Genomic DNA, 25,095 nt, shown 5'->3' with positions numbered 1-25,095 from the left:
GTACTTCAGAGGGACATCTCAGGATGAACAATGTGGAGACAAAGTTAGAGAAACAAAGAGGCTGAGATAGTGTGGACATGTGCAGGGGAGAAACAGCGAAGGAGGACATCCAGAGAGTTTGTGTAACAGATGAGGATTAAAGAGATGTGAAATGAAGGCAGAACTCCAATAAAGGAAGAAGCTGAAAGATACTACTACTACTACTACTACTAATAATAATAATAACGATGATCATGATCGTCATTATGATTATAATTATTGTTGTTGTTCTTTACTAGTGAAATCACTTAAATTAGAATGTGGGAGAGTTTAAATTGTCATTCTGATTGGAAAATTAGTGAAGCAATTAAATGGCACTATATAAATGTTCATCACCAAAAGATTTAAAACCCTGATATTATAATATGTATCAAAATGATTGCCATGTATTAAAATTATTTTAGTAAAAATAATAATGTACAAAATGAAACCAACACGAAAACAAAATAAATAAAAACGAGGAATAATCACAATAAAAATAAAATAGAAAATTAAGAAAAAAATAATAGTTAAAGAAAAACACGTTGAGAGCATAAAAAAACGTAAAAAAACCAAACAAACAAAAACCGTGTAATAATCGGTAATACATGTATTATGAGTTGGCGATGGTCCATATGCTCGAGCGTATTACAGGTGCGCATGCGCAATGGCTGGACTCGCTTGTTTTCCAAGCCTCGCGTCTTCGTGCTTTATCGTCCAGCTCCGGAGCTAGTTGTTGCTTGTCTGAGCGGTGATTGACTATAATGGCGACGCGATTATTCTGAGAGTAGTCTATGGCACCGTCTCTAGGTGATAAAGGATACATGTCGGAGGGTTTTTTCTGCATCGCAGACTATAATAATAAGGACAAGCAACATCGAAAAGGAGCACATTCACTCCAGCCACAGGGAGCCAGGAGAGCTTTATCCTGCTAGCTGCGATAGCTAGCAACTCCGCTCACTAGCCTGCTAAGTTGAAGAGGTGGGATTCAAGTGTGTGGACTGGAGGAGAGGGACTGGCAGTTTGCTGAGTACTGAGATCTATCTGCTCTAGCTGTTGGCTACTTTGGGGTATTAACTTCCTCACTGCCAGAGGCAACACTTGGACGCCACTGGCTCGAGGTTGATGCTAGCTTGTTGTAATAGTTTTTGGGAGAGGATCCAGAATTCTTCTTGGGCAGCTAACTACAGCTACACACAGCTAACAGGCTAGCTTTGTGGATTGTTCCAGTCGCCTTCCTGTTAGGACTTGCTCTCGCTTGCGTTTGGAAACTCTCTACCAGTGCACACATAGTTGGCTAGCAAAGAGTGCTAGCTTGGTAACTTTTAAGGATTGTTGTACCTTTGCGACATCTTTTCTTAAATGACCACCGGCAGGAATAACCGAGCCATGATGGAAGGAGTTGGAGCAAGAGTGGTTCGCGGACCTGACTGGAAGTGGGGGAAGCAGGATGGAGGAGAGGGTCATGTCGGCACCGTTAGGAGTTTTGAAAGTCCAGAGGAGGTGGTGGTTGTCTGGGATAACGGGACGGCTGCCAACTACCGTTGTTCTGGAGCTTATGACGTGAGGATATTAGACAGTGCTCCAACAGGTAACTTCACTTCCGCTGCCTGCTTCTGCTCGCACTTTCAGGCTGAGTTTTAGTCTCATGGAAGTGGCTTACAGTGTAACAGAGGGGTGCTCCGTTTGCAAGCTACGGGACTTTTTAAAACGTATTCATTTTTTTGGCTTAACTTGGGAGCTTTTTACAGTGTTTCTCAGAAGCAACTTACTTACAAATATTTTAAGAATATATAATAAGGTCACCATTTGAGACGAACTGCCCCATTTATATTTATATCCTGTCTGTACACAGGCAGTGAAAGCTTTGTATAGAAGGTATGAAAATAAGTCACTGTCGTAAACATATCATGACTCTGAACTTCACACTGCTTGGATAAACTTTTGTACTAATTATGTAAATGATTAGAAGCATGATGTGGTTTTAAGGACCAATAGCAATACATGTCAATCCAATTACTTCGTTCAGTACACGTCCCATTGACAGACATCCCATATCCGCCCCCTGGTTAGTCACTGGATAAGGAGCAGTTTCCTGCAGTAATTTACACTGTTGATCAACCTGTAAGGACATGCTGAAGGGGAAAAGATTTTAAGGAGCTGTAAAGGAAAAACAAATCCAACTGCCAGTATATTAATAAATCTGTTATCTTGCTCTTTTAATAGTATGAAGAATATGTCTCTTTTTGAACTGATAGCATGCACATTGTTGGTAGCAAGGTGCTGCTAAGTTGTTGCAGTAATATTACCGATGTGTACTGTGCACATTATTATGTTTAAATTACGACTAATTCTGCTCCCTCAGGCATCAAGCATGATGGAACCATGTGTGACACCTGCCGTCAACAGCCCATCATTGGTATTCGCTGGAAATGTGCAGAGTGCACCAATTACGACCTCTGCACAACCTGTTACCATGGAGACAAGCATCACCTGAGACACCGGTTCTACAGGATCACCACCCCAGGCAGCGAGAGGTTAGTTAATATTTATATAAAATTCTAGATTGCCATGTGAACAGAGGCGAAAAATCACATGAGGCAAAAGTGTGTCACATTTTATTCCCTGCTCTCTCATCTGTATGCAGCGATCGGCCCTTTACTACAGCTGTTTTCTAGTGTAATCTAACAATATTTGCTCTTATTGTTCCTCATCGTAGACCCAACAATTATAAAGTAGACATAGAGTAGACAGGTAATCCCTGTATTTAATTGTGATTGGCTGGTCTCCCCCTTTACACACTCTGTGTAGCTGTGTGTGTATGATATTTGTGGGTCTTTTGTGCACCCTGCATTTTAGGCAGACTGTGTCTATCTCTATGCTCCCAGCCCTCAGTTGCCTGGCAACAACTCAGCCTCACCTTAAGATCAGTCAGACCTTTTCAAAAATCATATTAGTGCAGTGTTTCCCATTTAGAGAACATATAATCTTTTTTTGTCTCCTGGAGGATGCATGCAGCTTCTTTTTCTTGTGTACTAGTAGTTGTCAGTTCAAGTGATTAGTCGACTAGTTTTTACAAATTTATGGTATTGTTTTCACGATTTAAAATATACCTTTAGGCAAAACTATAGAGTTTTTGTCCATTTGATTTCAAAATGTATTTAAGGTTTAATTAAGCACTAGTAATAGAATCAAGTGATTTCCCTTTAGTGCAAGGTCAGATCCCCTTGGGTTTCTATGAAAAAAAACTGCTTGAGATGGTGTCAGCGCATTATAGAGTAATGAAAAATATTTTATAAGTTGGCAAACAAAACAACACACCTGCCAACAACAGTTTGTGATGGTGTTAAGTGGGAAATGTTAGGCGTTTTACTTTTTTGAAGTTTAGACAAAGTATTGCTGCAGAGTTTGTCTTTATTCCATTGAAATGTGATAGTACTGAATTATTATAAAGTATGTTTTGAATTAAGATTTCAGAACTTTTTCAGATTGATTTTTATAGACACATTGTGCACATGAGGAATAGCAGTTTGTTAGGTATTTGACACCTTACATTAAATTAATAAAATAGAAATATACACTTATTATAAATGCTTCAGGATGTGAAAAAATAACATTAGGCATGTAAAATCCAGTGTTTTCACATTATTTAGTTTTCAGAGAGTGACTCTACAACACTTTATATTAGGGCTGTTAGATATAACGATATATATCGGATGACGATATAAAAACATCTATCGTTTCATTTTACGCTATCGTTTGTTTCGTGGTGTCACAAAATAAACTGTTTACGGCAATTTTTTTTCATCATTTTGATGGTCACTGTAGTGGCTATATTAATTTCTTAAAGTACTCTCTTTCTCTTGTATTTAATATAACCACACTACAGACGGACAAGCGCCTGTTTTTATGCGTTGTCGTTAGCAACAACAACGTTAAAACCACCGCATGTCCGCTTTTTTATTTTCCATATAAACCTTTCACAATAAAGCTCAAGATCCTGTTGAGACTTTTCAAAATAAACTGAATCACGTGAAAGAGTATGCAGAGTGTTTACGGATGAAAAGCAAAAAAGAGCCGTCAGGCTTTTTCCTGCAGCACACTGTGTAATAAATACTCACAAAGAAAACTGCGGTCGTTACAACTTATGTCTAAAAATATATAGTTTCATACATCGTTAAAGCACTCGACTGGCATGATGCCCAGCTGGAAACACTTCACGCAAGTCGAGCTGCCCGAGATTCACAGAATTTACAGAAAATGTTACATTTTTGTGATTTATATCGTTATCTGGACGATAGATGTCTTATATCGGGATATGAGATTTTGGTCATATCACACAGCCCTACTTTATATTGTTATCAGTATTTACCTGAAGTTGATGTTGACAGTCAGATTGAATTGTGTCACTGTGTGCCCCATTGTTTTTGTTTTTGGGCTTTATTGTCTGTTGAAAGCTAATTTTATTGTCTGAAAATACCTTTTAAAAAATTCTAGAGAGATGGGTAAGATCATGTAACTCACAATTTTGGTTTTACTGTAAAGGAAGTGGTAGGATTACAGTAAAGACTCTTCAAGAAGTACTGACACTGTCAGCAACCTTAGCTAATGTTACAAAAACATCTTTTATTTGTCATGAATCCTTCACAAGGAACTGCGTGCATTAAACAGCTGACAGCAGGAGCATATGACATCTGATGCGATCAGTCTTTTCTGTCTTATTCACCAAAATCAAATTAATGTGCCAAATCGCCTGTTTACAGGTGACATGGTTTATGTGGGAAAACTAATTTTATTTTTATATCCTTTATCTGAATTCCTGCTTTGATAAATTTTTCAGAAGTTGAAAGTAGGGCTGGGCCATATTATACCGTTCACGGTAATACCGGTATAATGTTAGGCAACGATAGGAAAATGAAATATCGCGATAGAATATGAGTAAAACGCGCATGCGCAGTGCCTTTGTTTTCATACGCACATGGCCGATTGTTGAGTGAAACAGATGAACCAGAATTGGTTTGTAAAAATGGTGCAACTTCAGTGATGTGGAACTGGTTTGGTGTTTGTCCGTCAGATACACAACAAAGCACATTTTTTTGCAGAACATGCAAGCGGCCGTCGTTATTGTCGTATTTGTCGGACTAAGATGCTCTTAAATCTGGGAGTAATCTGGGTCCTAAACTCAATACACTTCAGGTCAAACAAACACTGCAGCATCACTGAGAGTTAACTGTCTAAATTCTTTCATCTTTAATAAAACGATCAGCATTGCTGCTTTACCAGGTGTAACAATTCAGTTTAACTTCCAGGCATCCATGAAAACAAAATTTATTACATTTAACGGAGTTAGAAGTTAGCAGGAAGCTAGCAGAAGTTAGCTCGCTAGTTTCGCTAGTTACCTAAGCATGATATTGCATGTTCTGACTGAGAGATTTCTGAAAAAATTCAAACGTACAGCTCTGCTATCACTTCCAACATAAATGAAGGCAGGAAACTAAACAGCAGTGACGTTTGTAGGGTTACTGAAGTTGGGCTAGCTGGTATATAATGATGTGCTACGTGATCGCTAGCGACACAGCTATGTTAGCATAACATAAACAGTGAAGCTGGAGGATGAACACTAAGGTTCCTCATGGTTAGAGACAAATGCAATCGCATGGCAGGATGCTGTAAACGGACCAAACGTCAGTCAGGAGAACAACTGAGATAATCCATCCACAATACAAGGCTAGTCATTAATATACTGCAACAACATGGGAATAGAGCAGCTGCCAGAGAATTCAACATCAATGAATCAATGGTACAGAAGTGGAGGAAGCAAGAAGAATGAGTTTAATAAAGTTTGATTTATCTAACTGCTTTGTTTAGCTCAATGTGCCTTATGGGCCAAAAAATACGTACTGCACACTACAGTTTAATGTTGCAAAGCACCTCTTTTTAACTTCAGTGGATATTATATATGGTTATGCTCAGGATATGTCAGCCCATTTCTACTGGAAATGCCTTTTGGTTAAACTTTCAGCAAGGAATTTGCATTTGCACTGTTACATTTTTATAAAGCTTTAATGTACATAAAAACCAGCTTCTTGTTTAAGTGAAAATTAATGGAAGGTTGTCTTTTTGCGCTAGTAATGTTGTGGAGTATTTTGTCTCGCATCAATTATATCGTCAGTTATATCGTTATCGCAAATTTTCAAATGTATATCGTGATAAATATTTTTGGCCATATCGCCCTGCTCTAGTTGAAAGTAGAAACTTTGTTACTAAATAATTCACACACAGGTAAGATCAGGTCAGATTGAAGAAAAGAATTTTACTCTGCCTTGCCCTCTATCAGAGAATCTTTAAGTTTTATAGACTAAGTGCCAACATATGTTTGAGAGCAAAAAAGTGTACCTGAACAGTCTGAGTAATATCCTGCAGGATTTTCCATTGATTTATAGTTTTGTATTTTTTTTTTTTTAGTGTTAGAGAGGTTTTCTCTGCTATGACAACAAGAACAGAAGAGTTGAAATGGAAGAGAAATTCTCTTCTGGTCTCACCCCGAGCTGCCGGATCACAGTTGCTCATGGGCTGAGCTTAAAGTTATCAGGGGGCTCCTCTCTGTGCTGTAGATGAAGAGTAAGGATGCTTATTTTGTTGGAAGAGTATTTACTACGCTGCTGACGTCGACTGAGAAAATTGTCAGGCGGTGGAAGGAATACTTCGAGGACCTCCTTAATCCCACTGACACGTCTTCCGAGGAGGAAGCAGAGTCTGGGGATGAGGGGAATGACCCGCCAATTTCCGGGGGCGAGGTCACTGAGGCAGTTAAACAACTCCTTGGTGGCAGAGCCCCTGGTGTTGATGAGGTCCGCCCCGAGTTCCTGAAGGCTCTGGACGTTGTAGGGCTGTCCTGGTTGACACGCCTCTGCAATGTTGCGTGGAGATCAGGGGCAGTACCTGTGGACTGGCAGACTGGGGTGGTGGTCCCCATCTTCAAGAAAGGGGACCGGAGGGTGTGTTCCAACTACAGGGGGATCACACTCCTCAGCCTCCCTGGGAAAGTCTATGCCAGGGTGCTGGAAAGGAGAGTTCGTCCGTTAGTCGAACCTCGGATACAGGAGGAACAATGCGGTTTTCGTCCTGGTCGCGGAACACTGGACCAGCTCTTTATCCTCTCCAGGATACTTGAGGGTGCATGGGAGTTTGCCCAACCAGTCTACATGTGTTTTGTGGACTTGGAGAAGGCATTTGACCGTGTCCCTCGGGGTGTCCTGTGGGAGGTGTTGCGGGAATATGGGGTGTCTGGCCCATTGCTACGGGCCATTCGATCCCTATACAACCGTTGCAAGAGCTTGGTTCGCATTGCCGGCAATAAGTCGGACTCGTTCCCGGTGGGTGATGGGCTCCGCCAGGGCTGCCCTTTGTCTCCGGTTCTGTTCATAATTTTTATGGACAGGATTTCTAGGCGCAGCCAAGTGGCGGAGGGCTTTCGCTTTGGTGGCCTCAGAATCTCATCTCTGATTTTTGCAGATGATGTGGTTCTGTTGGCTTCATCGGGTGAGGGCCTCCAGCTCGCACTGGAGCGGTTCGCAGCCGAGTGTGAAGCAGCGGGAATGAGGATCAGCACCTCCAAATCTGAGGCCATGGTTCTCAGCCGGAAAAGGGTGGAGTGCCCACTCCGGGTCGGGGATGAGTTCCTGCCCCAAGTGGAGGAGTTCAAGTATCTCGGGGTCTTGTTCGCGAGTGATGGGAGAAGGGAGCCGGAGATCGACAGACGGATTGGGGCTGCAGCTGCAGTAATGCGGACGCTGCACCGGTCCGTCGTGGTGAAGAGGGAGCTGAGTGTAAAAGCGAAGCTCTCAATTTACCGGTCGATCTACGTCCCTACCCTCACCTATGGCCACGAGCTGTGGGTAGTGACCGAAAGAACGAGATCGCGGATACAAGCGGCAGAAATGAGCTTCCTCCGAAGGGTGGCTGGCCTCTCCCTTAGAGACAGGGTGAGAAGTTCGGCCATCCGGGAGGGGCTCAGAGTAGAGCAGCTGCTGCTCCACATCGAAAGGAGCCAGCTGAGGTGGTTCGGGCATCTGACAAGGATGCCCCCTGGGCGCCTCCTGGGTGAGGTGTTCCAGGCATGTCCCACCGGGAGGAGGCCCCGGGGCAGACCCAGGACACGCTGGAGAGATTATATCTCTCGGCTGGCCTGGGAACGCCTTGGTATTCCCCCGGATAAGCTGGAGGAGGTGGCTGGGGAGAGGGAGGTCTGGGCCTCTTTGCTTAGGCTGCTGCCCCCGCGACCCGGCCCCGGACAAAGCGGATGAAAATGGATGGATGGAGTATTTACTTCCTAAATTGCACAACCAGCACTTGACTGTGATTCCACTTATACCGTCAGTACTCTGATGCATCCATTTCAGGCCTATATTAGCTAAACACCGTAGTTTAGTAAATGAACACATGGTCCAACAGCTGGCAGACTTTTCAACTGCATTTCCCCTGAGACAGACATTGCATAATGTACAATGGGTGCTTGAGGACTCCCTGACTCACACTGCTCCTACTGCATGGAGGAGTGTTTTGTTACACCACATTAGATTCTCTCAGTAACTGCTGAGGAGGGAGTGGTTAGAGGCCACAAGCTGTTTGCATTGGTTAGACCTACACTGTCCAGCTGCTGTGCCTACCAAGACTCATATGGTCTTTGATTGTTAGAGCTCTGTCTGAGGTTTTATTTGCCAATATCTATTAATTTGTTTTCCTTATAGCTATGCTGGTGTTTTGAGCATGCCTCAGAGCATTGTAATGGTGTGTTTGAGTACTTCTTACTTTTCATTTGCTGTGCCAAAAATTTAGTGTCTGATTTTGAGTGCATAAAAACTTTTTGTGTTCTAGAGAGCTAATCGCTATTCACTGTGACATTGTGTGTTTGTGATTTTAAAAAATACCTGAGAAGATGGTAGTAGGAAGGGCAGCTGTCACAGTGCTGCTGTGGTTAGCCCTGCTGCCTCACAGCTAAAAGGTTCTGGGTTGTTTGGCGCATCACTGTGTGGAGGTTGTATGCTCTCCCTGTGCCTGTGTGGGTTTCCTCTGGGGACTACAGCTTCCTCCCACACTGCAAAAAACATGCATGTTAGTTTGACTGGTAATTCTAAATTGTGTTAAATACATGAAGTTCAGTAAAGCTCTGTTTGAATGCATTTGTGTTTTTGGCTGTAGTGTAAAGTTCCTTGAGTGGTCAGTAAGACTAGAAAATAAAATCAATTCCAGTCCCTTTCTAACTGCTTTAGCTGGGAATTTGCGATGTAACATATGGCGTACCCTACGGTATACCCTACACACCTCCCTAGAAGTTAACTACACATCAGGTCGATGTGGCCTACAGCTATTGATTCTATCGATTCGTCCTCTACATTTCCAGCTACTTTTTTGCCAAAGTTTAAAAATTTATCAGTGAGAGAATAACAATTATTGTCTCAAAATAAAGAATAATAATCATAGCATCAATATAAGGACTCATAAACGTCAGCAGATTCCTGGAGGGAGATTGCCAAAACTATCGGAATGAATGTGAAGGATTTTACAAAGAAGTGGGGAAATAAGAGCTGGGACCCAGAAGGGAAAAAAGTCCCAGCATTTTATTTATTTCTATTGGATCGCTGGCACTGCGTGTAAAACACCAGGATATGATCACACGGTAAATACTGGCGACAACGTCAAACACTTCCATAGGTTACATTACAGGCTCTACAAAATTGCCAGCAAAAGTCTGTATCCAGCCTAACTGTGACAGAAGTCTTTTGTTTATTATCTTTTACTTCAATCAAACACGAGGTGCTGAGTGACAAAAGAGGATGGTAACAGCGTCCCATGTACTGAAAGTGAAGTTGGACAGAAGGCACACAGTTAAGGACGAGCTGTGGCTGGAGGAATAGTGGCATATAATTTAGTAATTATTGTACAACAGGCACGCCTCTGCAGTATTTACACATAATTAAAATGCATGTGAGTTGATCCACCTAAACACAGTTTGCTTGTCCAAATAAACAATAATGGTCTACATTTATAAAACGTATTTTGTCTTGACAGAGTACTTTTGGAGTCACGTCGCAAGTCAAAGAAAATCACAGCCAGAGGAATCTTTGCTGGTGGTCGGGTTGTGAGAGGAGTCGACTGGCAGTGGGAAGACCAGGATGGAGGGAATGGGAGGAGAGGAAAGGTAAGGGAAGCTGCCAGAAAAATTGGAGTTTCTAACTGTGCCTTTTTTCCCCTTCCCTCCCCAAGCCAAAAGCAAGCAATGTACCAATTTTCTAGAATGGCAAAGCGATGTGCTTTCAGTGCCTACTAACTATTCCTAGCTTTACGGAGAAGGACAGATGAGCAATTTTATAAATAAAATTATAAATAAAATTGCTCATCTGAGAGCTCATCTGGGTCCCAGTCACTTGGTAACAATGGTAATAAAAAGACAGGAAATTTGTCTCCACTAAATCCTGTTTCACAAGTGAGCTTTGTTTGTTCAGATAAATATGCATGATTATTAATGGGTAGCGTTGAGAAATGCAGGCAAAACTGTCTCTGCCTTATTTTAAAGTTGTACAACTAAAAGGATTATAAATCCTTGGAGGTAATACAGGCCTAGCAAACCTGCCAGAGAAATCTCAAAGATCTTTTTCACAAAAAATCCTAGGCAGGAAAAAAAAACAATCTTACATCCCAGGATATGGTTTGGTTGAAAAACAAAGCACAGTAGCCTGAAACAAAACAGGAAGTTCACTGCTTGACTCAACATGTTAGGAGCGTAACACAAAGAGATCAGTCCATTACTGCTCCTTCTATACTTTTAAGTTTCTGTGGACAGCAAAAGGAAATTTAAAAAGCAAAATTAGAAAACAAGGTGACAATTGATTGTAAAGATTGAGCTGCATTTTCCATAAGAACTGACTTGAATCAAGATGAAACCAAGGCTCACTGCACCAGCATAAGGTGTGACAGCAGGTCTGAGGATTTTATCCTGGTGTGTAACAGCAGTCAGGGTACCGTTAGCTTACATATGGAGATCTGTGGAATCTGCCTGTCGCTGACCCACTGCCAAACCGGTCATACTGGATGATGTTGCAGGCCAGTGTAACATTTGCCTGGGTGTCTCCAGACTCTTTAATGTCGGTCACATGTGCTCGGTGTAAACCTGATCTCATCTGTAGCGAGAACTGGGTGCCTGTGGTGGACCTGTCAGTTCTGATGTTCTCTGGTGAATGCCAGTTGAGTTGCACAGCATGGGCCTGTGAGCACTAAGGTGTCCCAAGGATGCTGGAACACCTTCATATGTCCCGACGTTATGTGTTTGCGTCACTTGGTCAGAAACGTGCATGTGAATAATCTGCTGGAGATCATTTTGTAGCACTCTGGCAGTGCTTCTTCTGTTCCTCCTCACACAACCAAGCCAATACAGATTCTGTTGCTGGGTTCATGCCCTTCCAGAGCCCAGTCCAGTTCCCCCCATGTAATGGGGGTATTGTTACAGCACTTTTGGATGAGGTATCCTGGAAGAGCTGGACTACCTGTGCTGCAGGTGTTCTCTGATGCTACCTGATGTAACAAGGAAACAAAAAGCAAAGCTAAAGAAAAATAAGTGAGCAGGGTTAAGGAAAGAGTATTATATGTCTGCCATGTTTAAAACTCCATTCTCTACAATGTGATGACTGGGTGTTCCCTTAATGTTTTTTTGAGCAGTGCACATCTACATGTATCCCTTCAGCATTTTTCCAAATGTTTTTTATCAGAAGTCATGTTGGTGTTATCTCACATCGCAGGTTTTCTGCATGTTGTGCGGGCCTGTTGTGGTAACCACAGGGGGAGGAAGAGGCGTGGATGTGCACAATACGGCCATAATCAAGAGCAGACATAATTGTACAGTTGTCTTCACGAGTAGAAAATGAGAAACAGGATTTGTTTCTATACAAAAATCCAACTTTACCCTTCAATTTAGTTGTCAGGTCCTCCACACAGGACTGGTAATAACCTTGTGTGCGTCACTGAAACGCCTGTTTTCCTCCCCTTAGGTTCACGCTGCTGATTCCTGTTCATCTTTTCTGTGATTATAAACACTTTTTCTTTGCTGCAGGTTATTCTAGCCTTAAATATGTCATTAGAAAGTAATGCGATGTCTGATGAGGTTGAATTTGTTTAGCCCAGTCTATTTAGATTTATGCTCTTGCTGTGCTGTAAAGTGCGTGTATTTTGACTCTGGTCCAGTCCCCAGAGTATTCAATTTAAGAGTCCCTCTAGGCAATTTAAGACTTCATTTTGCTGTGTTATTTAATGGCATATCTCATTACAGTTTTATGATGCTGTAAGCAGTATGCTCTCCAGAAAACCACTATTACATGTCCTCCAGCTTAGATATTCTGTTAGGTTAGCATGAATATTACCTCCTAAGGCCCATTAATCAATTAACACTGGAAGGGGGCTGAACATAATTTAATAGTTTGTTTTCTGTATTTACTTAAGGCACAGCCTTTAATTAAAGAAATAATTTATTCCTCCACAGCATCTCCTCGGCGATATGAAAGCTCTGAGCTGCTTCTGATGAGGAGAGAATTGTCTTGTAAAAATCCTTATTTCTTTCAAAGCAGAATGGATTTTGAAGTCCAATATTCATAGCTTATTGCTTTTTTATTTTTATTTTTTATGCCTGTAACGCATCATTTTAGTTAGCTTACAGCTAAAAGTCATGTTCTCATAACAAATGTATATGTATAGCATTATTGATGGTTTAATCCAGTGAATACTAAATCAAAAAAAGGATCTTTAAAGACGCTGTTGGGGTCTTTAGTGATAGTTTTATCATTACACTGGACCTACAAGCTAGTCAAGAATAGCCTGACTGATTTCCACTCACTCCCCTCTAATTATAAAACTTGGATCCACACACTGAGAAGTTTAGCGCAGCCAGCTACTTGGAGTTTATTAATATTTTAATAGTGCATCACCACAAGAACAAGAACAGCCTTCTCTCTGGGAACGAATGGCACTTGGCGTTATTATATTTATCATGTACAAATATATGTTTTTTGTTTTTTTTTATATCTCTGTGTAAACGAGGGTCTGGTAGTGGTGGGAGTGTCTTTGTAAGGCAGTTTCTTGTATGTTTCCAAAGTGTGTAAAAACAAGCAAGTGGGAACTTGGGACATGGTGTCAGATGACACTTTGTTACAACTGTGTAATGGTGCTTTAATATCAGTGTACTGATGCTCAGGGATTTATAGAGATTTAAAAATAAATAACTCCAATAAGAAAAGCAACAACACATGATACTTGATTTTTTTTTTTAGTTAAAACCTCACTCGTGTTTTTTATAAACGTGCTTTGTCTGCACTTTGGCTAAACGACGCCTATTTTTTCTTTCTTTTTAAACAAACACTATTTGTTTATTTGTTTTCATTAAAATACCCTTGGAGGTTGCACAGGTCTAAATAACTGTGGAAACAATAAAAGGTTTAGCATTGACTGTGAAAATGCAAATTCAGGAAGAACAAAATCATAATCTAATTGTGACCCAACACATCAACACCTAATTGGGTTTGTGCTTGATTAGTCCCACCCCTAATATTTCTTAGTGTTTAGGGAATAAGCTTTCCTTTAAAAACTCAGTAACTGGACAACTTGCAGAGAATGTGAAACAACGTAGTACTGTGCAAGAGTCTTGGGGAGATTCACATTACCCTTCAGTTGATACACTTTACTGAAGCCTCATCAGAAATGATCTCATTGGAAGGGTGGCTGTCAAGAAGTAGGGGAAACAGGAAGAAGAGGCTGAGGTATGCCAAATTAAACAAGAACTAGATTGCAAATCAGAGGGAACAGATCTCATGGAGTTATGAATCCAAATTTTAAGTCTTTGGTTCAAGTTGTCTACAGCCGTCTGTAAAACACGGTGGAGGCTCTGTCAAGGTTTGGGACTCTCTCTATCAACCCACTGTGCACTACCATCTGCAAAGCAACATATTGGCAATGGCTTCATTTTTCAGCAGCAAAAACATACTTGCTTAGAAAAACACTCAGAGGAACACTTTCAGTAATGGATGGGCCTCCTCAGAGCCTGGACCTCCATATTATTAGAGCAGTGTGGGCTCATCTTGACAAAGAACTGAGCAAAAGGGAGCCAAAACCCAGAGAAGAGCTTTGGTGTTTTACAAACCTTTGCTGTATATTCCTTGTATGTTTGCTGTTTTATTTTCATGTAATTCAGATTAAAACACCCTGCTTTTAATGTGTCCTCTGCTGTTTCTCATCTTCTCCCTCCTCTCTCTACAGGTAACAGAGATCCAGGACTGGAGTGCGGCCAGCCCTCACAGCGCTGCCTACGTACTGTGGGACAACGGGGCCAAGAACCTGTACAGAGTTGGCTTTGAGGGAATGGTGAGCAAACTTCTAGTATGAACCTCATGCTCACTAACTCCCTCACACAGACGGATTCACACAAAAGATCAGCTGTCAGTTGGCTTTTGTATCTAACTGTGGAGCTGAGGCTCTTTCTTTTACTGCCAGGCCTTTGTGAGAGACACGCAGCCAGCGTGAGTACGGCACTATTGTCCAGGCAGCTGGAAGGGGGAGGTATCTGCATGATAAAGGCAATCTGTTCCTTCTGCTTTATAAGGGGACACGGTGAACATGGCGGTCAACTTTAGAAAGGGGGGACATTCTCCTGGGGATGTCATGGGCTCAGCTACACACGCGTTCCAGATGAAAAGCGTGTCCTTCATTGGTGCAGACTGCCTCTTCCTTTTTATGAAAGCGGCCAATCGGGTTTCTCAGTTGCATAACAGATTTGTCCTTTGTTATTCTAATAGATTGAAAGGAAGGTAGGTGGCATCTGCCTTTGGATTAAGTAAATCATGGATTAGACCCCCGTATTGACGGTTTTATTTCGGCTTTATTTTATGAAGATCGGATAAATCCTTCAAAGGAATAAAAAAGAATTGCAGCTTACTGTATTTTCCAAACGCAGCGTGAGAGGCCAAAGCGTTTCCTCTGTTGCGATGCCTGCTTCATGTGCACAGTACTATAAGATCAAACACATCCCGCTGGATATGCAGTCTAAGAGACAGTTATTAATTTACTGAGACGTGTTGCAGTCATGACTTTGGCGATCCATCAGTTCAGAGGAGCGTTTGCACTGTCTTATGATGATCTCTGCCCTCTAACTCTGCTACAGTGGATGCACATCTGAGTCATCACAAATGATATGATGCTTTCTCCGTGTAGCAGTATAGTGTTTCAGTTTCCTGCCATATACCATGTTGCTTAGGGCACTGATATTGTGGGTATTGTAGGCAACTGATGTGCCTCTGCAACTGAAGTGCATAAATTCTCAGTGTCATTATCCATCACTATTCCCCTCTAATGGAATTACCTTGGTTAATTATGTAACCCGTTCCATCTTTTTTTCCCCTTTTAGTCGGACCTCAAATGTGTCCAGGATGCCAAAGGAGGGACATTTTACAGAGACCACTGTCCGGTTTTAGGTAAGCAAGCCGGTGATATATGTCTGCGTCGTTATTGCACCAATTTGTTCACCTAGCGTGCTGGTGCAGTGAATTCAAGGACATTCGAGGAGTTTTTCTTGTAGTAAAGTCTGTGTGGCCACTAGATGTCAGCACTACATAGTCACATGGCTCCAAAACCAGGTATAGACTCAGGTCATGCAGTTACAGTGTTCAGGTACTCGTGGAATAAATTGTCTTTCTGGGTTTAAAACTGCAACAAATTTTGATGTGTAGTATATACAATCACTCTGCAGTGCTGCCTCTCTTCAGGGCAACTCGTGCAAATCACATTTTTAATAAATCTAACGTTACCTTAATCGTCTCAGGTGAACAGAATGGCAACAGAAATCCTGGTGGCCTTCAGATTGGGGACCTGGTAAACATTGATCTGGATCTCGAGATTGTACAGTCCCTCCAGCATGGACACGGAGGGTGGACTGACGGCATGTTTGAGACGCTCACCACCACCGGCACAGTGTGCGGCATCGATGAGGATCACGACATTGTGGTTCAGTACCCCAGCGGGAACAGGTGCAGCGCTTGACATGGAGGCTCGGAATAATTGATTTACTTATTTTTTAGTATTTGACTACTAAAAAACATATTTCTTAGTTTTAGATAACCCCTTCCACTTAAGGTCATTCAGAAGCAGCAAAACACTTCTCAGCACATCTTCACCGTAGGATGTAATTATGCTTTTTAACACTCGAGAGAAGAGACTCTCAATAAATTAGCAGTCAATTTCTAGTGAAATGCATAATTAAAGTGGATTTTCTGTGAATGTAAAAGCACTTTGTCGCTTCTAGTGTTTATTAAATGTTCTCAACATGCTCTTTGATAGTGATCATAGATATACCTCGATCAAGTTCTTTTGGGAGTCGTTTAATATTGGGCATGTGGACCAGTAATGTAAAAGCGGTCTAAATTTAGCCCACTTTATTTTTATTACGTTGATGAGCTTAAATTATTCAAATGCTGTGAAGATAATTACTGGGGAGAAGACCTTTCAGACTTCTGCTCTGTTGGAGGTATAGATGCGCTTTCTCTGCTTTTTTTTTTTTTTTTTTTTTTTTGCAGTTTAATTACACAGTGAGGCTTGTAACACGTTTGCCTAACACACGAACAAGAGGAGCAGACCCTCAGAGGGGTTGCATCAGGAAGGGCATCCGGTGTAAAATGTGGGCTAAATTCAATATGCAGATACATCCACTGTGACTATCCCTTGTGGGTAAGGGAGTAGCTGAAAGAAGCTTGTTACAGAGTGATACTTCCTTGCTTCACATACCATCTTTGAATGAGTCCTGACTGATTTTAAAAAAGCAAATTCAATAACAGCAATTTTTTTTTTACTATAGTTTTTTTTGCATTCATTAATATTGCCTAGAATTATGTTGTTGAAATAAATCCAAATTAAATAATGTTGTAAATTAAAGGATGTTTAAAATGAAAAGTTCCTAGCTAGACAATTCATGCACCATTTTTGTTTCACCAAAGCAAAAAAAAGAAAAAAGTTTGCCCCTTTTTTTCTTTTTTTTTTTTGCAAGCTTTGTGTCAGAAATCAAACATCAGTGAAGCCTGAACACTTTATGCTCTCACATTCACGTCTGGGGAGAAATGCTTGCATTAATTCAGAAGAAATGCTCCCATTTTGCCCATTTATTGGTGCCTTATTATTTATTGCTCCAGCGTAGCTTGCTCAAATTCTATACCTCACATCAGCTATCACAGTTTAGGGGAGCTAGTCGGTGTTGCTTGAATGCATCGCTCTCTCTGTCCTCAGATGGACGTTCAACCCAGCAGTGCTGACAAAGGCTAACGTAGTGCGCAGTGGCGAAGTCGCAGCTGGTGCAGAGGGAGGCACTTCCCAGTTCCATGTGGGAGACCTGGTCCAGATCTGCTACGACATTGACCGCATCAAGTTACTACAAAGAGGCCATGGAGAATGGGCTGAGGCGATGCTGCCTGTAAGAGTTTAATAGATTTTCACACTGATTTGTGCAGAGTTGACCGCACTCACATCACGTTGAGGCTGTTACATTAATAGAAACAGGAAATAAATGTGGACATGTTTAAATAAATTTTTTATGGTTAAGGATTTGCTGGGGAAAAAAATTAAATTTATTTAATAAATGTGTATAGATAAATACAATTTTTCTACAAAGAGGGACATGTAATGAAATTCATTGTAGCTACATTTGTCTTAGTTACTACAAGACTTTACACGCAGCATTGTGTAAAATCTATGGATGCTTTGCTGCCAGTTCTTTTAAAAAATCTTCTCTCAGTCTTAACATGACTTTATTCTTCCCGTATTATGAAGTTTATTCATCGCTGCCCAGCATGCCGTGGGTTATGTAACGCCAGTCTACTCCAATATGCCACTTGTTCCTGCCAAACTGGCCCCCCTCAGCAGCTAATGAGCCTTAAAACTCTGAGATGGGTTGTAGCTTTGATCACTAACCATGGCTGTTTGCCGCCTGCTGCCGCTTCTGCTGCAGCAGTCCCCGTTATTGATGACATCCTCCAGGACAGCCCCAGACCCGGCTCAACACACTCAAAGTGCCTCTTTCCCTTATAGCTGGGATCGAGATGATATAATTCAAAATTGGAATGCGTTATACTCTGTCCTCTCCAAATTGCCTGTATAGATGAAAAATGGTCTAGCAAGTAGAAGGGTCTTTCTTTTATATCCATCTTCTTTCTTGTGCAAGTGAGTACACTCTGAATAATAAGAACATTGCTCAAACATCTCTCATACCTTGTTTTTTTTCTGTCAGTGTTTTATTTTATAATAAACTGCTCTGTGTAGGATGCTGGCTTTTTGAGCTGCTGTACTTTCCACATTATCCTTTCCCTCGCAGCTCTACTTTCCTCACTGCAGTCCCTCTTCATCTGTCCTCTGCCACTTACAGACTGTGTTACACAGGACGTAGCCCAAAGACAATAAGCCTTCATATACTAATGAGTTTGTCACAACATTTCTAAACAGACCCTGGGCAAGGTAGGCCGTGTGCAGCAGATCTACTCTGACAGTGACCTTAAGGTCGAGGTTTGTGGGACATCTTGGACGTACAACCCTGCTGCCGTCACCAAGATCGCCCCTTCCGGCTCCGCTGTCAGCAACGCCTCTGGAGGTATGTGCGAACATGCACCGCTAACTCAGAGAGAGCATCATTTTTAGTTTTTTGTCCTCATTGCTTCATTGCTCTCTGTTATCTGGCACCTACATGCTATCAATCTCTGATGTTTTCCGCTCGCTTGTCCAGAACGCCTGTCTCAGTTATTGAAGAAACTATTTGAGACACAAGAGTCTGGGGACATCAATGAGGAGCTGGTCAAGGCAGCAGCCAATGGAGACTTGGCCAAAGTGGAGGACATTCTTAAGAGACCTGATGTGGATGTGAGTGCTCCAGCATTTTGATGTTTTGATATAAGGAACTGTTGAAGTTCTAGATGACTTTTTGATGAATGATTCTACCATTAAACCTATGCAGAAGATATAGGTACATTTATAATTGGAGCTGGAATACCCCTGGCTGTGCTCGGCTCTTCTCTCAGTATATTGAGGAGGCTATATTGAGGAGAGTCTCCCAGGAAACCTCTCAAAGATCCTCCCACCCCTGCACCTCTCTCAATCTGAAAGGCATTAAGGCTGGGCCCAAAGGAGGCACCAATGAACACTGGTGTGCACTGCAGCACAGAGCCTGATTCACTCTCAGAATCAAGTGGAGATCTACAAACCCCACACGGTTGTAGATTTTGTTCTTACTCAGGCAGCAGGACAGAAATCTGTGCCTTCTATAGGTCTAGAAAAAAGATTACGTCAGTCTGCCATGCCGTCTTCACTTTAGAGAAAGGGAGACTGAATGAGTGTGTGTGTGTGTGTGTCATTGGTGAGTGCTGGCCAGATGCCCCGTTGCCTTTCAGTGGAATTATTTGCTTAAAGCTGAGCACACTGAGGCTGGCCAAGTGATTTGGCTGCCAGGACAAGAGACGTCTCGAGACTCCCAAAGGAGTTCACATTAATATTTATGCTCTGAGTTTTTGCAGTGCTGCAGTTGGTGATGAAACTTGCTCACACAACTGTGGATGCACATGTACAACATCCAAATATTTAAAACACACCCTCACCAGTCTCATCACCATGTGTTTGGCAGCTCTAAACATTAAACAGCACGCTGACACGCGGCCGTATTCTGAGTGACTCTTGATGTGTTTTTCCAGGTGAACGGGCAGTGTGCTGGACACACCGCTATGCAGGCAGCCAGTCAGAACGGTCACGTGGATGTCCTAAAGCTGCTTCTTAAACACAATGTGGACCTGGAGGCTGAGGTTTGTCTAATTAGAAAAAAATAACCTGTCTCTGATGTGTGCTTCTTCTTATCACGAACGCATCTCAGCTTTCTTTTATATTGCATTTCGCACCAGATTTCACACAATACTGAGTCATTATTTGGATGTGTCACTGTTCCCAGGATAAAGATGGAGACCGAGCAGTGCACCACGCAGCTTTTGGTGATGAAGGCTCTGTCATTGAAGTGCTGCACAGGGGCGGTGCAGACCTGAATGCCAGGAACAAACGAAGGCAGACTCCATTACACATAGCTGTCAACAAGGGCCATCTACAGGTGGTTAAAACCCTTTTGGACTTCGGCTGCCACCCTAGCCTTCAGGTATGTATCGCTTGACTTATTTACCTTTAAGAAAATACTTCATGGCATAGCTTAGTTGCTTACTTCCCCCGATTTTGTCATTGTACATGTATAACTGAACTGTGGGTGCTGCTGTGAAAGATATATAAAAAGATATATAAATGACAAAACAAGAGGATAAAAAGCAAACACTGTGTCAAAGCATACAATAAAAAAAACACACAATAAGGGAGCAAAGGTATAAATATTAAGTTACAAAGTGGCTTGAGTGTTGTGCGAAAGACTTCAGTAAAGGCGCAGGACGTCCTACAGAAATTTCCACATTGTATACAACAAAACAGCAACAGTGTGGCGTTCACAGATGGCACGCAGAGCTTTCTACCTGTCAAAAAGGGAGTTTTTCCTTCCCGCTGTTGCCAAGTGCTTGATAGGAGTTGTCTGATTGCTGGTGTTTTTTCTGTATTATTTTAGGGTATTTACTTACCATAAAAAGTGCCTTGAAGCGACTATTGTTGTGATGTGGTGCAATATAAATAAATTTGAATAGAATAAGCTGCTTTTGAAGTACATTGTAACACTTGAGGGGTCATTGTAGACCTGACTTGTAATTACGTTATTTAAACAGCAGTCCTTAACATAAGGTTTCCCCTTCAGGATTCAGAGGGTGACACACCTCTTCACGATGCCATTAGTAAGAAGAGAGATGATATGCTGTCAGTGCTGCTGGAGGCGGGTGCTGACGTCACCATCACCAACAACAACGGGTTCAATGCTTTGCATCACGCCGCCCTGAGAGGAAACCCCAGGTGTGTGACATGTTCGGTTTGGCGACTGTGACGAATGAAGGCTTGTTTCAGTGGAATCTGCCGATGCAGATCTCAGTTAATAACGGTTTCATATGCTCAGTGGAACCAAAATTAGAGACATGTGCATAACTTATGTCCACACACTAAATTAACCACATTTAATTGATTCATTTGTTGATTCTCAAATTCCAGAGATTAACAGGAAAGTCCCACAGAGAATTGCCTCAGTGAGAACTTTATGAATATGAATAAAGTGATTAAACGCCATATTGAACCCACACTGTGCGATACACCAAATATCTTGAAGTGTCTGTGTGGTGTACAAATCACATTTTAGTTGGTCTCCCTGCCCCAGAAATAGTGATGAGATGGTCTCAGTATATGAGTTGTTTTTTTGTTTATTTATCCTGGTGATTTAACCGTCTTGTTTCTGGCCTGGCCATTTAATAAACAAAAATGTCTGTGAATTTGTTATATGTAGGAAAAACCCTGGATATATTATTCACACTTTTCTGCATGAGATTAAATTTGATGTGTCATCAAACAGGAAGAGAGGATTAATTTCAATCTAATGAACCCACACAATGCACAGAATTATTTAAAACTACAACAAGTAGGGTTTATATTTTGCTTGTTAGCAGCTAGAAGACAGAGAGCCAGGCAGAATCATTCATTATCCTCCTCTTGATGAAGGATTTGGGCTCACCACCCTACAGGAATATAGTTGTACTTAGTATAGGTCCAATAACTGTTACACTTCTTTAACTGAGTCCTTCTGTTGTCTAGATGAGGACAGTCATGGGTTAATTTAATGTGGTACTGCAGTATCTCAAAGGCAATTACCAATTTCATGCTGAAATTTGCTTCCACTGAATCCGCTGCTTTTTTTTGTTTAAGTTGAAAACACTTTAAAAGAAATTAAAAGAAAAGTTATCCTCCTGTAAGCTCTACTTTGGTATCTCAGTTATATTGACTATTTAATTTAAAGAACTGTAGGCGTATCTATCTTTCAAAAGGATGCTGTGGTCTCCTGTGTTGACTGTTATATTGGTACAGCTAAAAACCTGGAGCGTTTGTGTTTGTTTGCACACTGTTTTGCTATTCCACGATTGTGTGTGTCGTGTGTGGAGTGGCTTGCAGTGCAGCGGCAGCACTTCGTTTTGTCCTTGTCGGTGCTGTTCCCGGCCAGCAGGTTGCTTTTCCAGTCTTTATCTGTTTTATTCTGCTCTCTAAGCCATGAGCATATTAAAGATGGCTCTGAGCAATGACTGTATCAGGTTTATCATCCACCTCTTAAGGTGATGGAAATTGATGTTTCATCGCCACGGTAAAGGGAGTGGAGCAGTTTCTAGAAAAGTTAACATCTGCTTTCCGCTGTGAGTGCTTCAGGTGTGTGTTTCCACATGAGCGTGGTTATCCCAGGCTAAATGTCATTCCCCTTCGTTGGCATTTATTCCTTTGGCACTAGGACAAATGGAATTAAGGTCACAGGGCTGTGGAACACCTGTCAAAGGTCACAGGCCTGGTCCAGCCCCTCCACATCTGGTACCCTGTAGGTCAGATTATCTAAAGCCAGTGCCTGTTTCTAACATTGATTAATTTCAGATTGAAAAAACCTCCTAAAAATCACTTTATTAATACAGAAAACTGCATTTATCAAGGCTAAAATCTGTCCTTGTTCAAATATATTGGCAATATATATATATATATATATATATATATATATATATATATATATATATATATATATATATATATATATATATATATATATATATATATATATATATATATATATATATATATATATATATATATATCGAGATATATATATATATCGAGATATATATATATATATATATATATATCGAGATATATATATATATATATCGAGATATATATATATATATATCGAGATATATATATATATATCGAGATATATATATATATCAAAAGCAAATTGCAAATTGCAGATCCAGTTTTATAAAATATATTATATTAATATTATAATATATAAATTATAAGTTAAATGAAATATGAAGCCAGTGTTCATACACGGCATGCTCTGGAAAAACAAAAACAGGTGCAGAAATATGTTAAATGAAGTCTGCAGTGTTTCATTTATTTTCTGTTATTGAAATGATACATAACCAGCCTGCCTGCTTCTCTTCAGCAGGTAATTCCAGAGTTGATGATCCCTGAAATTCTGTAATTAAACATGATTACATAGATTCAGGGCTGTCTTTGTTGAATCTATTTCAGAATTGATTGAATAAATTGCAGAAAGAAGTGAAAATGACAGACAGGAAACTGAAAAACTGGCCATATGTTTGCAGTCCGAGTCTGTCTGTGTTATCCGAGAGGGTGAGGGCGGAAAAAATATTGCAAGGCCACCGTTATCTTTTATTGCACAACCTTTAAACTTTAATGAACAACAGTAAACATGCTCAAGGAATAAATGGCACCGTTAAAAAAAAAAAAGATATTTGCATTTTAAATATTTAAATAGAATAGTCTGTCGGGTTTGAGAGTATATGTTAGAGAGCTGACCTGCTGAAAGATTCATTTGAGTACGGTGGTTTCTATATCAAAGGCCCTGTTGTGCTTTCTTTGCTTGTCTCAGTCCACACTCTGTCCCCATGCCGTCAGAAAGACAAAGATATATGTCACCTTCTGCAGTCTGCCCATTTACTTTTATTTCACACTCGGGCTCCTGCAATATCGTGGAGACGGTCTACAAGTCCTAAAGCCCTCGGAAATGTCTCCCTAGGCTGAAGTGGGAGCACCTTGTCTGGCGTGTTTTTAGTGGAGAGGCAGTTGTTTTGACTGAGTGCTTAAAGAAATTCCTGACATACTTCTGCAAAAGGGGGAAAAAAATGTAAAAGCCTTGATGGCTGTAGATGAGAGTTGCTTGAAACTGGAAGCCAATCAGAGAGCAGTGAGATGGAGGATATCAAACAAAACCCGTCAGGTTAATAAGTCCGATGACCTGCTTGTGTTTGAGCACAGACTCTTTTGGCATTCGTGGCTCAAACAAGTGTAAAATATAATTTTCTTGTTGCCGTGTAATTCCACGACAGTGCGAAAAACAATTTAAAAATGAGCTTCCTCTCTTCTGTTACGCTAAGTGATGTATGTTCTAAACATCAAATGCTGGCTTTTGGGTTCAAGTAGAGACTGCGTCAGAGTCCCTGGTGTGTTTGTAATGTGTTATGTGCGTGGGTGGGTCTTCCAGCAGTGGAAACAAGATTGAGGAAGACACATAGGAAGAACCCTGTGGGTGACAGATGAATCTTTCAACTTGGAGTCCCAAACACTGAGACAAATCAACTCTACCAACAGGCGAGCAGCAGGAACTGGGGAGTTGTACTATATTTTACCTTGTTCATTACTCACACATAGACACGGCTGCAGCATGTTAAGGCATTTCCTCATAAATTAAAGCTAGTTGTTAAGTTTTACAATTGCTAGTAAATTGAAAGTGCTGGTATAACCAGCAGTAACATGTCCGGGAAGGATTTTCTTGTGTGTTCTCCCTGTGTGTTTACCACAGCTCTAGCCTGCAAGGGGAGCCTGGCTCATCTCTGTGTCTTTCCCCCGGGCTGCTCGAAGCTAGTAGCTGCTACAATACTGTAAACAATACGATTAATAGCCCATGACTCATAAACGGGCTCTAAACAAGCCCTGCAGCGGCCGTCCGTACCCTTTTACGTGTCACCTCCTTGTAATATTTGCCCTCCTCCCTCTCCCCTTATAGTTCTCAGCTTTCTTTTAATACGGCAACATACAGGCAAAACCCCGTATGGTAATTGGCTCACCTGAGGAGATGGAGGGTTGTGCAGGAGATCACACTGTGCTCTGAAATGCAGACATTTATTCCCTTTGTAATGTCGGCACTAATAGGCACCACCATAATGGTAGTATTGTAATAGGGATCCCACTTAGAAAGGAGTGGAGACATGGGTCAAATGTTTGCATTAAAACGTTTGCATGTTCAGATTTTCTTTATCGCTGACATCGATGAAACAGGAGGTTTGTTCACTCTTGCTTCTTTCAGCCTAATCGAGTTGGACTGCTTTGATTGAGAAA

At 41.3% G+C, this 25,095-nt stretch overlaps 1 protein-coding gene across 6 annotated transcripts in view; it reads left to right on the top strand.

Annotated features, from left to right (window-relative positions):
* The first annotated feature begins 700 nt into the window (after window positions 1-700).
* mib1 (MIB E3 ubiquitin protein ligase 1) overlaps window positions 701-25,095 on the top strand; it is a 60,271-nt gene continuing 35,876 nt past the window's right edge. For 5 of the 6 annotated variants that reach the window (XM_082513718.1, XM_082513717.1, XM_082513719.1 and 2 more), the window contains exons 1-12: window positions 701-1,609; window positions 2,384-2,555; window positions 10,090-10,219; window positions 14,317-14,421; window positions 15,461-15,527; window positions 15,875-16,079; window positions 17,329-17,512; window positions 18,538-18,682; window positions 18,815-18,948; window positions 19,773-19,880; window positions 20,024-20,221; window positions 20,855-21,006. In XM_082513718.1, the coding sequence (XP_082369844.1) occupies window positions 1,381-1,609; window positions 2,384-2,555; window positions 10,090-10,219; window positions 14,317-14,421; window positions 15,461-15,527; window positions 15,875-16,079; window positions 17,329-17,512; window positions 18,538-18,682; window positions 18,815-18,948; window positions 19,773-19,880; window positions 20,024-20,221; window positions 20,855-21,006 (1,829 nt within the window). In that variant the 5' untranslated portion in view covers window positions 701-1,380. The remainder of the gene's footprint in view (window positions 1,610-2,383; window positions 2,556-10,089; window positions 10,220-14,316; window positions 14,422-15,460; window positions 15,528-15,874; window positions 16,080-17,328; window positions 17,513-18,537; window positions 18,683-18,814; window positions 18,949-19,772; window positions 19,881-20,023; window positions 20,222-20,854; window positions 21,007-25,095) is intronic. The other variant, XM_082513716.1, reaches the window with a different exon arrangement.

Source organism: Aulonocara stuartgranti (assembly GCF_965226115.1).
Source record: "Aulonocara stuartgranti genome assembly, chromosome: 18".
Lineage (NCBI taxonomy): Eukaryota > Metazoa > Chordata > Actinopteri > Cichliformes > Cichlidae > Aulonocara > Aulonocara stuartgranti.
This window is presented reverse-complemented; position numbering and strand designations above follow the sequence as displayed.